General features: G+C 31.9%; 1 protein-coding gene across 1 annotated transcript; it reads left to right on the top strand.

The window, feature by feature from the left end:
* Positions 1-4,322: 4,322 nt before the first annotated feature.
* Positions 4,323-8,057, top strand: LOC111706186 (uncharacterized). Its single transcript, XM_023478988.1, has 4 exons — positions 4,323-4,398; positions 6,412-6,528; positions 7,126-7,228; positions 7,461-8,057. Exons 1-4 carry the CDS (start codon positions 4,336-4,338, stop codon positions 7,637-7,639), a joined length of 462 nt encoding a protein of 153 aa, XP_023334756.1. The 5' UTR covers positions 4,323-4,335; the 3' UTR covers positions 7,640-8,057.
* The last annotated feature ends 3,578 nt before the right edge of the window (positions 8,058-11,635 follow it).

Raw genomic sequence — 11,635 nt, 5'->3', positions numbered from 1 at the left:
CCATAAACGATCCATAAACGATCCATAAACAATCCATAAATGATCCATAAACGATCCATAAACAATCTATAAATGATAAATAAATGATTAATAAACGATCTACAAACAATTCATAAACGATCCATAAACAATCCATAAACGATCCATAAACGATCCATAAACAATCCATAAACGATCCATAAACGATCCATAAACAATCCATAAACGATCCATAAAAGATCCATAAACAATCCATAAACGATCAATAAATGATCAATAAACGATCCACTAACGATCCATAAACGATCCATAAACGATCTATAAATGATCAATAAACGATCTATAAACGACAAATTAACGCAACAAGATGAATCTCACTATTGCATAAAACACTGTTCAAACTAGAAAAGTTACAATGTCTTTAACAATATTGATAAAAAAGGGCTACCGTTCTAAATCTTTTAAATTGAGGGTCACTTTACATTACGATAACAGTCCCTTTAATAAATTGATCCATAAAACAGTGCCTTGAGCTGCACAGCCTTGAACTGCACAGCCTTGAGCTGCACAGCGAAAGAAAAACAACAAAGCAATAAGACATTGATGTTTGAATTTGCATGGAAATCTAGAACTAAGTCTCAAATGTTAATTATTAGATTAATTTGTAAACTGTATACATGTTTAAACTCTGTCAACAAATCAACAAAATCAATATCTATCAATATATATATATACATATATACCAGCCGAAGTGCCCAGCGTTGCCCGTGGAATTTTTCAAAATCAAGTTTTTTTAGTTAGTTTTTTTGAAAAAAAAATTTCGATTTTTAAAGATAAGAAAATTTCCATTAAAAAAATTGATAATTTTTAAGCCTATGTCATGTCATGGCTACCCGGGAGTGTCCACAACAAATGTCAGCCGTTTGGTTAGCCAGAGGGAAAATATAATGTCTTGTTTTATTAAATAGATATATTGATAGATATTGATTTTGTTGATATTGTATCTAATTCAATTCTTTGCAAATTAAAACAGAAATAAATTTTACAAAAATCTGTTTTTACAATGTTCAATGTGGCGCCCCCTATATTGTTTTGTCCTAACACTTTCATTTTTGACACTATCCCCGTAAAATTTTGTACTTTTAATGAATAGTAATTTAAAGGATTTTTTGTAAAAACATTTGTTTTTTAATGCATAGGGAAGGGTACAGGGCGGTAAAAAGTCCGGTCTGTGTAAAAAATGGATGTAGAAACATGGGTCACACTTTGTTATCTGTTCTAAAAAAAGTATTTTTTTTTACATTTTTTGAGCCTTTTTTTGGCAGTTTTTCAACCCTCCCTAGCGCCCAAACTATTAAAGTTATCGGTCTAATTTTTTTATTGAGCTGGCCTTGAAAAATTGGGCGTTGAATATACATTTTAATCCTCATTAGGGCCTTTTATAAGGGGGGGGGGCGTTGGGCAGTTTCCCAAGGAAGTTACGTGCACTTGCAGCGTTGAATTACAAGAAAGAGAGAGATTATTAAATATTTCAGGGTTAGGTTAGGTTGAGACTCTTGCTGTGCCGATCGCTGCGGCTAGGACAGCGTGGCTAGAACAGGCTCTTATTCTGTCTTGTAATGTAACGCGGCATGCGTACATAACTTCCTTTGGCCTCTGTCTCCTTATTGTGCAATTACCCATCCTCAACCAATGTATTGCAGTGATTTCCAGAACTTTGACCGAAGAACGAGTGGGATTTAGTGGAGAGTGTGCCAATGTGCGCCCTAATTATTATTTAATGCGTCCTAACAGACAAATTGATATGAATTTAATGGGTTAATTATTAAAGTACTTTAGGCGTTATTGTGAATCGGAAACATTTCCAGGGTACCATATTGTGAATTAAAAATCGAGGATTACTATAAGACATGAAAAGATTACATAAAAGTTATGAATGTAAATACAGGATAAAATTCAGTGAATCATTTTCTCTTCTGTTAAAAGATGTTTAATTAATGTACACAAAAATATTAAATGGGGGAAGAAGGGGGGGGGGGGTTGAGGATTAGAAATAGATGTCTAATTTATTAATATTTTTAAGCTATCTATACTTTACTAAGTGAAAAACGCTAGAAATTTTTCAAAAATATTGCGTTTTTATCTTTTTATCTTTTCATCTTTTACTTATTTTGTATTGAATAAACGTTAAAACGGCTAAACCGACCATGCAGACAAACCTAAGAAGGTTTATTTCGATTTTTAAATCATGTTGAAAATCTACTGAAATGAAAACAGGAAAATGTGCCAAAATTTTTGTCAGTTTTTTAGGATTTGACAAATCTTCACGAAAAAAATGCAATACTTTAAACTATAACATCATAAGAGAGTAAGAAATATGTACAAATTAAAATTCTATTAAATTGAATTAAGTTAAACTAAATCAATTTAAATTCAGTAAATAAAATTATATTTAAAGGGGTTGTGTAGACGTATTTTAAATCACAAAACATGGATATTTCTAAAAAAAAAAACTTAGCATATTGATCTAAGATTTCACTCGTTAAATACAGGATCACTTGAGCTTCGGTTACAGTTCCTTGATGACTAATTAGGATTATTAATTATTTTTTTCACTTTTATATTTGTTTGTTATCATCCCTAAATGCGTGGTCATTCCCTTTAACCAATATTTTGTATTGTGTCCCTTTAAGGCCCCCCTGCCGTAACAGGAAAAACAATGTGTTTGAAAGGTGAGGAATTTCGGCCTTTACAGTTTTTACATTTTAGGAGATTTTCAGGCGGCGTCATTGCACTGGATAACAGTGTACACAAGTAGACAACACACTATTTTCGCGGATTAAATTTTTAGATTTTCATGATATGGGGAAACTAATGGAATTTTTCCAGTCTACTATTTTGTGGGAAAACGCCAAATATGCCTGAAAAAGATTTAGGGTGACATTTTCTATTTTTCACAATAGCGATTTAAAATAAAATTTAGAGATACAGGGTAACCCAAAAGGAAACAGACTGTAAAGACGACCCAAAACTTTAGAAATATGACGATTAAAAGCTTTATTTTTTATTTGCTGCATTCAATGGAGTATTTTGATGGTTTACTTAATGATTAAGCACAGAAATAAGGTAGTTTTGGCTTACAAGCAACCCTGAATGCAAGAAAACGGATTGAACAAATTCCGTACAATCGTCTCTAAAGTCTCCTCTTCTGTGGGTAACCCTGTATGTGTAAAAAAAGAATAAACGTTGATATAATATAAACTATCCTTTAACCACAATTAGTGATCACTTATTGAAACTATGAAGTGTACTGTCACAAAAAGGAAATTAGAAGATTTTATTAAATAATTTCCGCGGATTTGCTTGATCCGAACATTATTAATTTCCACTTCATAATTGTTTAATGTTTAATCATATTTGAAATTATTGTTCTACGCGGATAATTATATTTAATCATATTATGGTGTCAATATCAAGCTTTTCAACTTTAATCAATTATAATCAAGAGAGTACTAATGCTATGAAGGAAGGGGGTAATAATGTAGAGAGGTATTATTTATCACATTCCTAAGAAGAATTTAAGTGTTCCGGAAAGGGAAAACAAATGTAAGAATGTTTAATAAACTCTCAAATCTATAGAAATTTCAAGGGGAATTTTCGGAAACAAATCTAGAAAACTGGATTTTTTTAGCCTGTATAGCTGATATTTTTAAGGTTTAAACATTATATCCTTATTACATTTTTGCGATCTTAAAGTTTTAATTTAGGTTTCTGCTGGAGCATGGGTATCTAGAGGTCCAGGGAATCTGATTGTAAGAACCCATTTGCACTTGTTTTACCTTTTCGTTGAAGCTTTTTTTATTTTGAGTATTTTGAGAGTTATAAAGGGTTATAAAGCCCGCTATCTTTTAAGGATTTTGAACAAGTGAAAATATTCTTTACTGCAATTGAGAGACAACTCAGAGTTAGTATTTTATCTAAAGTTTTAACACAGAAAACAATTACAATTTGTTACAAAGTACATACAAATCCCGAGTTGCTCAGGTTACTCATAGTTACTTCTGCAGTTCACCCCCAATTGGTCGTAATTTATGATTTTAGATATTCGAACCACTCAACCTAGCTAATCTCAAAGCCAAGCAATGAATATTCCCGAGTTCCTCATTCAAAATTTGAGGCAAATCGGTTCAGGGGTTATGATCGGACAAACAAACAAATAAACAGAGATTACTACTTTATATATATATATAAATAAATATAAGGTCAACCATCTATATATATAGATAGATAACATTATTAATTGTAAAATTATCAGCTGATTATAAAATCCCTATTTCAGAAATAGTGAATGTTAAAATGGCGCCCAGCTCCGGGGAGAGAATAGCGACAAATAAAGAAAAGAGAAAAAGCCAAATCGAGGTTTGTAGAATTAGAACGAAATAGATTATCAAGTACAATAGATAGTAACATAGAATTTGTACACTCTCAGTCTCAGTACAGCTGTATTCTGACGTCACAATTGTATCAACAGTTTTATGTGTCCGACTTAATTAATAATAATAGTGATAATTTTAGAATAAAAGGCTTATCTAACAATAAAATAAGTGCAAATTAATGTGTTCCTAATTTTCTGTTTTTACACTTTTTTATTTAATCTTGGAAAACATGTCAACTTATGGGAGAAAATGTTGTTTTCCTTGTTGTATTTGACACTTGTGACGTCATGTATAATTGGTCCATTTCTCTGTTGCCACCTTGATTGTTCTTGATAACCTACCGTATTTCCACCAGCCATAAGAACTATTTCTGAACCAGAGAAATAAATGGTACAGTGGGACCAAAAAACTATGGAATAGGAAGACGACTCATACTTATAACCTATATCAACCATCACTCCAATGCACATGTAACACAACAATTGTGCAGTGTCGGCAGACGTAGTTCACTTCATATGTTAATTTTCAAGCTTTTGCTTTGAGACAACATTAAAGACACAAACTATTGCGTAAATGTCATCTTCCTATTCCACAGTTTAATGGGTCATATTGTAGGTAAATGGTTTATTTGATTTTAAATTGAAATAATAAATAAACATACGTAATTCAGATACGTAACTTGTTCAATAAAAAAATTAACACACATTTACTTTTTAAATTTTAAGACCACTTACAGAGCACTGGAAGAAAGTAGGGTACAGTTTTTGGTTCCTGTTTTTTTGGTATTTCATCAGCTCCATTTAAACACATTTCATAAATGCCTTACTCCAATATTTCTCTTTAAGTGTATATTTATCCACACACAAGCTATTGAACTCAATCCTGGTAGGTCTAAGTGTGTATTTATCCACACACAATGCTATCAAATTCTATCCTCTCTACTGAACAATGGTAGGTCTAAGTGTGTATTTTTCCACACACAAAGCTATCAGATTCTGTACTCTCTACCGGGCAATGGTAGTTCTAACTAGTTGTAAACAGAGTCTATATTCAACTAACTATTGTTGAAGGATAACAGCAAACACACCAGATAAAATTGAACAATAGGCCCGTTGGAACACTAGTGGGGGATATATATTTTCCCCAGACAAATCTTTCCAGATAACAAAAGCTTTATTTCCTAAAAAATAACATAAATTATAGGTTGGTTACTTGTACAAATGTTATAACAAATATTAAAAATAGAAAAAATCTTACGTTTTGTTAGCGGATGATAAAGGGGTAAACTTATTGTTGATCAGTATTAAAAGACGTTTTTAAACTTCTGAAATAAATGACAGTTGAATATTAACGAAAGTCACTAATTCTACATATGAAAATATTCTTTGTTTAACTTTTGAAATGGATTCACAATAAACGAGAGTGTTTAGACTCCGTCCCCGGAGAACAAAGAAAAGGGGGCTGAAATTATTTGGTTTGGTGTCTCCGAGAGGGGATTTAAGTTAAAGACGAAATTACACGGATAGATCTTAAAGTTAATGGTTAACAACTATATTTAGGTATAAAGGTACAAGTAAAGATTAAACTGACCAATAATATGGTCGGGTGACTATAACGAAATATATATTATAGGTAGCTTCAAATTTCAGAAATAAGGGTTTTTTTACTATATTTATTACACACATAAAGTAAAATTAAAATCTGAATAACTCTACGTAATGTTAGCTCTGGCTAAATATTAACAAAATTATCCCAAACCATGGCTTTGTTAGCCCTGCAAAAATTTAGTCACCCACAAACCGATGGCGAACATGTAAAGTACAGAAATATTTACCCGCCAACTTTGCCATCAGCACATAAAATCGGTAAAAATGTTTCCTGGGATAATAAGAAGTTAGTTTGGCTAATATTTTCTGTTTGATCAATTTTTTTACATATATTAATGAAAAAATATAAAATGCAAAGAATTCTGGCTCTTTTAAATAATAACTTCTAGGTTTTCCCCTGTTTTCGATCTGGAGGTTCACTGCCCGTACCAAAACCGGTTCCTGTTCTTCCTGCAGTAATACCAACTCCGTTGCCTAAACTACCAGAACTAGTTTTTGCAACAGAGGTATACAGTATACACATGACGGAAAATTATACTTTCTTTTCATTATTAGCAGAAACAGTTGGATCTTGTTGTTTATATACGGTTTTGCCAGGAAACTTAACTTTCTCTGAGTCCAAAATTAACTAATTTGAGCCGCATCTCAAATCCTCCAAAAACTGGTTTCAATTGAGCTCCGGCTTAAATCTTGAAACATTAAATACTCTTTTAAGCGGAACCAATCATTTTTGAGCCGAGTCTCAAATTTAAGTCGTGACTCAAATTCTTTAAATTCGGCCTCTGTTAAAGTTAACTGAATTAATTTTTTAACCAAGCAAAGAACATTCCTGTTGTTCTCCCAAGTTCCCCATTCCAAGATTTAGACAAATCAGTCAAGGGGTTCAAGAGCTATAATTAGATATACAGACAAAATACAACGATTACTACTTTATTTTGATACTGATGCATGATTTTTCAATTACATTTTCTGTTCATTTTCCTTTTTTAACAAATTATTTCCTTAATTTAAAAAAATTTCCCTTCATCATAGTACTTTTTACTGCCCTATAGTAAAACAATAGGTTAACATTTTCTTTATTTCTTTTATTTATTGCTGTACAGTTGGAGGAGAAGGTAAAATGTTTCAAAGCCAAACCATTGGACCAGGATGAATCAGAACCAGTGATCTGTGATATTATATTGATCGAAAACATCTTTCAACAAGGAATACTTTTGTCATTTTACATTAATTAAATAAAAGTTAAATTCTTCTGAATTCAGAGAAACCAGAATTCAAAATTATAATTGTCAGCTAAACTACAAGGATATCTTTATAAATTTTGTTCAGATAAATGTTACCATCTTTGATTTGAAGCTAACAATCAAAATTAAATTAAAATTTCCTTGAATTGATTATGCATGAAAGTAAATATTTTTTTAAATGACAAATTCTATAGGTACTACTTCTACATTATCTTCACTACTGTGTATGGAGGCAGAACCAGTTCCATCTCTACCTGCCCCACCACCAGCCCAGCTTAAACCCAAACCAAACCAAGGCTGCGCCAAACATTCAAGATGTCACTGTAACCTCATGTCTTTTGATACCCCAGACTTTTTTGTTCTTAAAGCATAGCATGTGAAACTTATTATATTACGGAGAGTTGAAATTCAAAATGATCTTAAATCCCACAAAAGTTGGACCAATAAAAGATCGACTGATCATCAGAAAAGACCCACGAGGGCTCCGTAAAACAAAATGAGTTTAACTTCTAATTCAAAATTCTGAATCAAGAAGTTGATTGCAATTTAGAACTTTTCTTAATTTTACTCAAATGACAATTGATGATATCAATGTATTATGTTTTTTTTTTTTTTATAAACAGTACCCTATGATCATGAAAACAGCTGCTCAATGTGGAGAAATTATTTTAATAGATTTTTGGATCCTTTTACAATCTGTTAATTTACGTGTAATATATATGATATATTTATGTATTACAATTTACCTTTATAAAATGATTAATAAAACCATTTTGTGTTTCAATAAAATGTATTATTCACAATATTTTCTCTTATATTGTAAGCATGGAGAAAGGCTTACTTGTATACGTAAACTGTAGTATACGATAGTAGTGGGACAGATGACAATTCTTCTCATCGATATCATGTAGGGAGCAGAGGGACAGATGACAAGTCTCCACATCTGTAGCATGTAGGGATATTTATCCGTTAAGAAATGCTAAATCCTCGTGAAAAAGCAAGCCATGCCGTTGAAACCGGGAATTAGAGAATTAATTCATCCAATAGGTGATGAACACAGGCTTGAAAACAAGGCAGGAGGAAAAGGCATAACCTAGGCTAAAGCCAAAAAATTCAAATTTTTTTTTTTCAAATTTCCTTTTTAAACATTTTATTTTTTCACGGGCAACGCCGGCCCCTTCAGGGTGACCGGAGGGTGTGAAAGGCTAAAAAAATTCGAAATCTAAAAAAAAAATATTTAAATATTTAAAAAAAAATCTTATCCTCGGGCAACGCCGGGCCCTTTAGCTAGTGATTAATAAAGTAGTATATAAAACATTTAAACATTAACAATAAAATATTTAGAGAAATCAATTTGAATTGAATTTCATTTCATCTTTTATAATCTTTGATTTAATTGATACCTTTTTTGGTAGTTTAAATAAAAATCTAGAAATTTATGTATAATTTATTAATTTATTGCTTGGAACCCCTAAATCTCATGCTGTTGCACATGTGATAAATATATATTTTTCTAATTTTTCTAGTCAGTGTGTATCCTTTGTATTCTATGTATCCCCCCCCTTTGAGCTCAACACATGTATTATGTTTCCAATTTATCACGTGTATCCTTTGTATCATGTGTATCGATGTATCATGTATTCTGTGTATGATGTGTTTCATGTAATCTGTATATCATGTGTATCAGGTATCCAATGTATCCAGTGTATCCTGTGTTCAGTTCATATACACTAATGTTAAATTGGAATAAAACTAGAGCTGGACAAACAGAGGTTTTTGAAAATTAACGGAATATAACTGCTTCATCCTAGTCCTGGTTTCTTGTCAAATGTTCAGATTTATCTATTTATAAATTTGGCTTGTCTGTCTGTTTGTATCCAAAAAACGTCAAAACAGCTGAACCGATCGGGCCCAAATTTTTTGTGGTACATCAGGTGACCACAGGGAAGGTTTATGAAGGATAAAAAAATGTGTTTTAAAGGTTTTAATTTTGTAAAAAAATTTAAATTCTTGAAAATCCGCGAATTTTTTTTTTAAATCCGCAAAAATTTTTTCTTCTTTGTTTTAAAATGTTAACAAAAAGAACATGTTCACAATTTAAATAAGATGGGCGCGAAGCGCCCTAAAAGCCTAGTATCTTATATTCTCACCAATATGGATTTCGACCCAAACATGACACCTCACATCCACTTTTACAATTCTATAAAACTTACCAAGGTCTGATAAAGGATGAATCTGAATATACCTTGGGAGTATTCTTAGATCTAAAAAAAGCCTTTGATACTGTTGACTTTGATATACTTTTAGGAAAGCTGAATCATTATGGTTTTAGAGGTATCACTAACGAATGGTTTAGAAATTATTTAATAAACAGAACGCAATATGTAAGTTAATGAGAATTTGGGCCGGTTTTAGGACCAATACTCTTATTACTATATAGTATATATATAAATGACCTTCCTAAATGTACATCTTTCTTAACTTCTCTTTTTGCTGATGATACAGGTTTCCTTAAATCCTTTTTACGTCTGCTAATGTAAAGCTCTCTAAAGCGGCATGTTGGTTTCAAGCAAACCAACTTAATCTTACTCTTATAAATGTTTCTAAAAAATATGCCTTTTGATGATCAACAATACACAGTTTGAAAAGTTTGAAAAGATTCTTATAAATGTTTCTAAAAAATATGCCTTTTGATGATCAACAATACACATTTATGATTGGGGACGAAATTATCGAAAGAATAGGGTAAGGCTGTAAAGAAAATATTTTAAATTTGTAGGAGTTAGATTTGATGAGTTTCTAAAGTGGGATTTTCAAAATTTTAAGTGCGATATTTGCACTAAGAAATGTAATACATATCCTTCCTTTGAGAATTAGAAAATTAATATATGATAGCCTGATTTAAAGTCAACTAGAGTATGGTATTTTATCTTGGGGTCCGTCAGTAAATAGTAAATTAGGTAAATATCTACTCTTCAGAAAAAAGCTCTACGAGTCCTAGCAGGTAACGGTTATGCTGCACACGCAGATCCGCTTTTTCTGAAACTTGAAATTCTAAAAATAAAAGACGTGATCAAATTTTAATTCTGCTATTTTTATGTTTAAATACATAAAAAGGAATGATCGTTAAATAATTTTAAAAATATGTAGATGTTTATATACATATCTTTTGCATGACGTCGCTGGATTTTCATAATCACAATTTCATTGCACTAAATTTATCATTTAAAAACGTAATAACTGCTGGAAGACTCGATTGCTGTGGCATATAAGACGTAGGGTGCTATGAAAACGCCTCACCACGGAAATGCCTCAAGAAAACGAACTCATACAATTAATTTAATGTCGTCCTATCACAACTTAAAGTTAAAAAGACTATATTCTAATGATTTTCAAGGCCATGGCCGCAGCACTCGGCCACTTGCCTGTCCTAGCCACAGCGCTCGTCCCTCTTCTAAGCCTGACGGCGCAATTTAACCAATCCTTAACTAATGCTTTACTAAGTTTTATAAAAATAGAACTTTTTTTAATTGAGAGTAGACATTAACTTAATCCTTTTTTTGAGGCATTTCCGTGATGAGGAGTTTCCATAGCACCGGTTGAAGCTCATGGCTGCTAAAAACTCAAAATAGCCAATATGTGGCATGGAAGGGAAAAATGTTATGGCTTATGGGCGCTCCCCTTACAGTCCCTTTCAGAAATTTTTTTGTTTTTGAGAGTTTTACAGAATTTTCCGATATTTTCTAAAAACTTTAGTTCGATGAACTCAAAAATCGTTTAAAGAAATGTAGAAACATTCAAGGAATAAAAAACAATAATCTGATCATTTTCGATGGATTCGAATTTTAAGTCGTTAAGTAAATTTTTTGAAAAATATAAAATGTTGAGATATAAATATTCTACATTTGCTAAAGTATGGATAAAATATTGTTCAAATATAGTACACATTCATGTTAATGGGACTGTATGCATTATTTTATGTGAACTTCCATTTATAGAGTGGCATGCCAAGTTTACATTGCCTTTAAACCTTTGTTTGACTAATGATTTCGAAATCGTAGATATGCTTGAAAGCCAACGCCAAGAAACCGTGCGAGTGTACACTGTACTCTAGTGCACATTAGAGTACAGTGTACAGTGTACTCTAGTGCACACTAGAGTACAGTGTACACTGTAACCTCGAATATCTCCCGGCGGCGCTTCAATCTTAAGGGTATAATTAGTATAATGAGGGTATCCTCTTCATCGTTGTCAAAATCATGATTTGTACACTTTGAAGTCCCTTTCAGGCTGAAAGGGACTGACAAAATTCATACCGAAGGATTGTCTAAATTCAGCTCTAATATATATTCTATTCTCTTTGTTCATT

This window comes from Eurytemora carolleeae, unplaced genomic scaffold (assembly GCF_000591075.1).
Source record: "Eurytemora carolleeae unplaced genomic scaffold, Eaff_2.0 scaffold672, whole genome shotgun sequence".
NCBI lineage: Eukaryota > Metazoa > Arthropoda > Copepoda > Calanoida > Temoridae > Eurytemora > Eurytemora carolleeae.
This window is presented reverse-complemented; position numbering and strand designations above follow the sequence as displayed.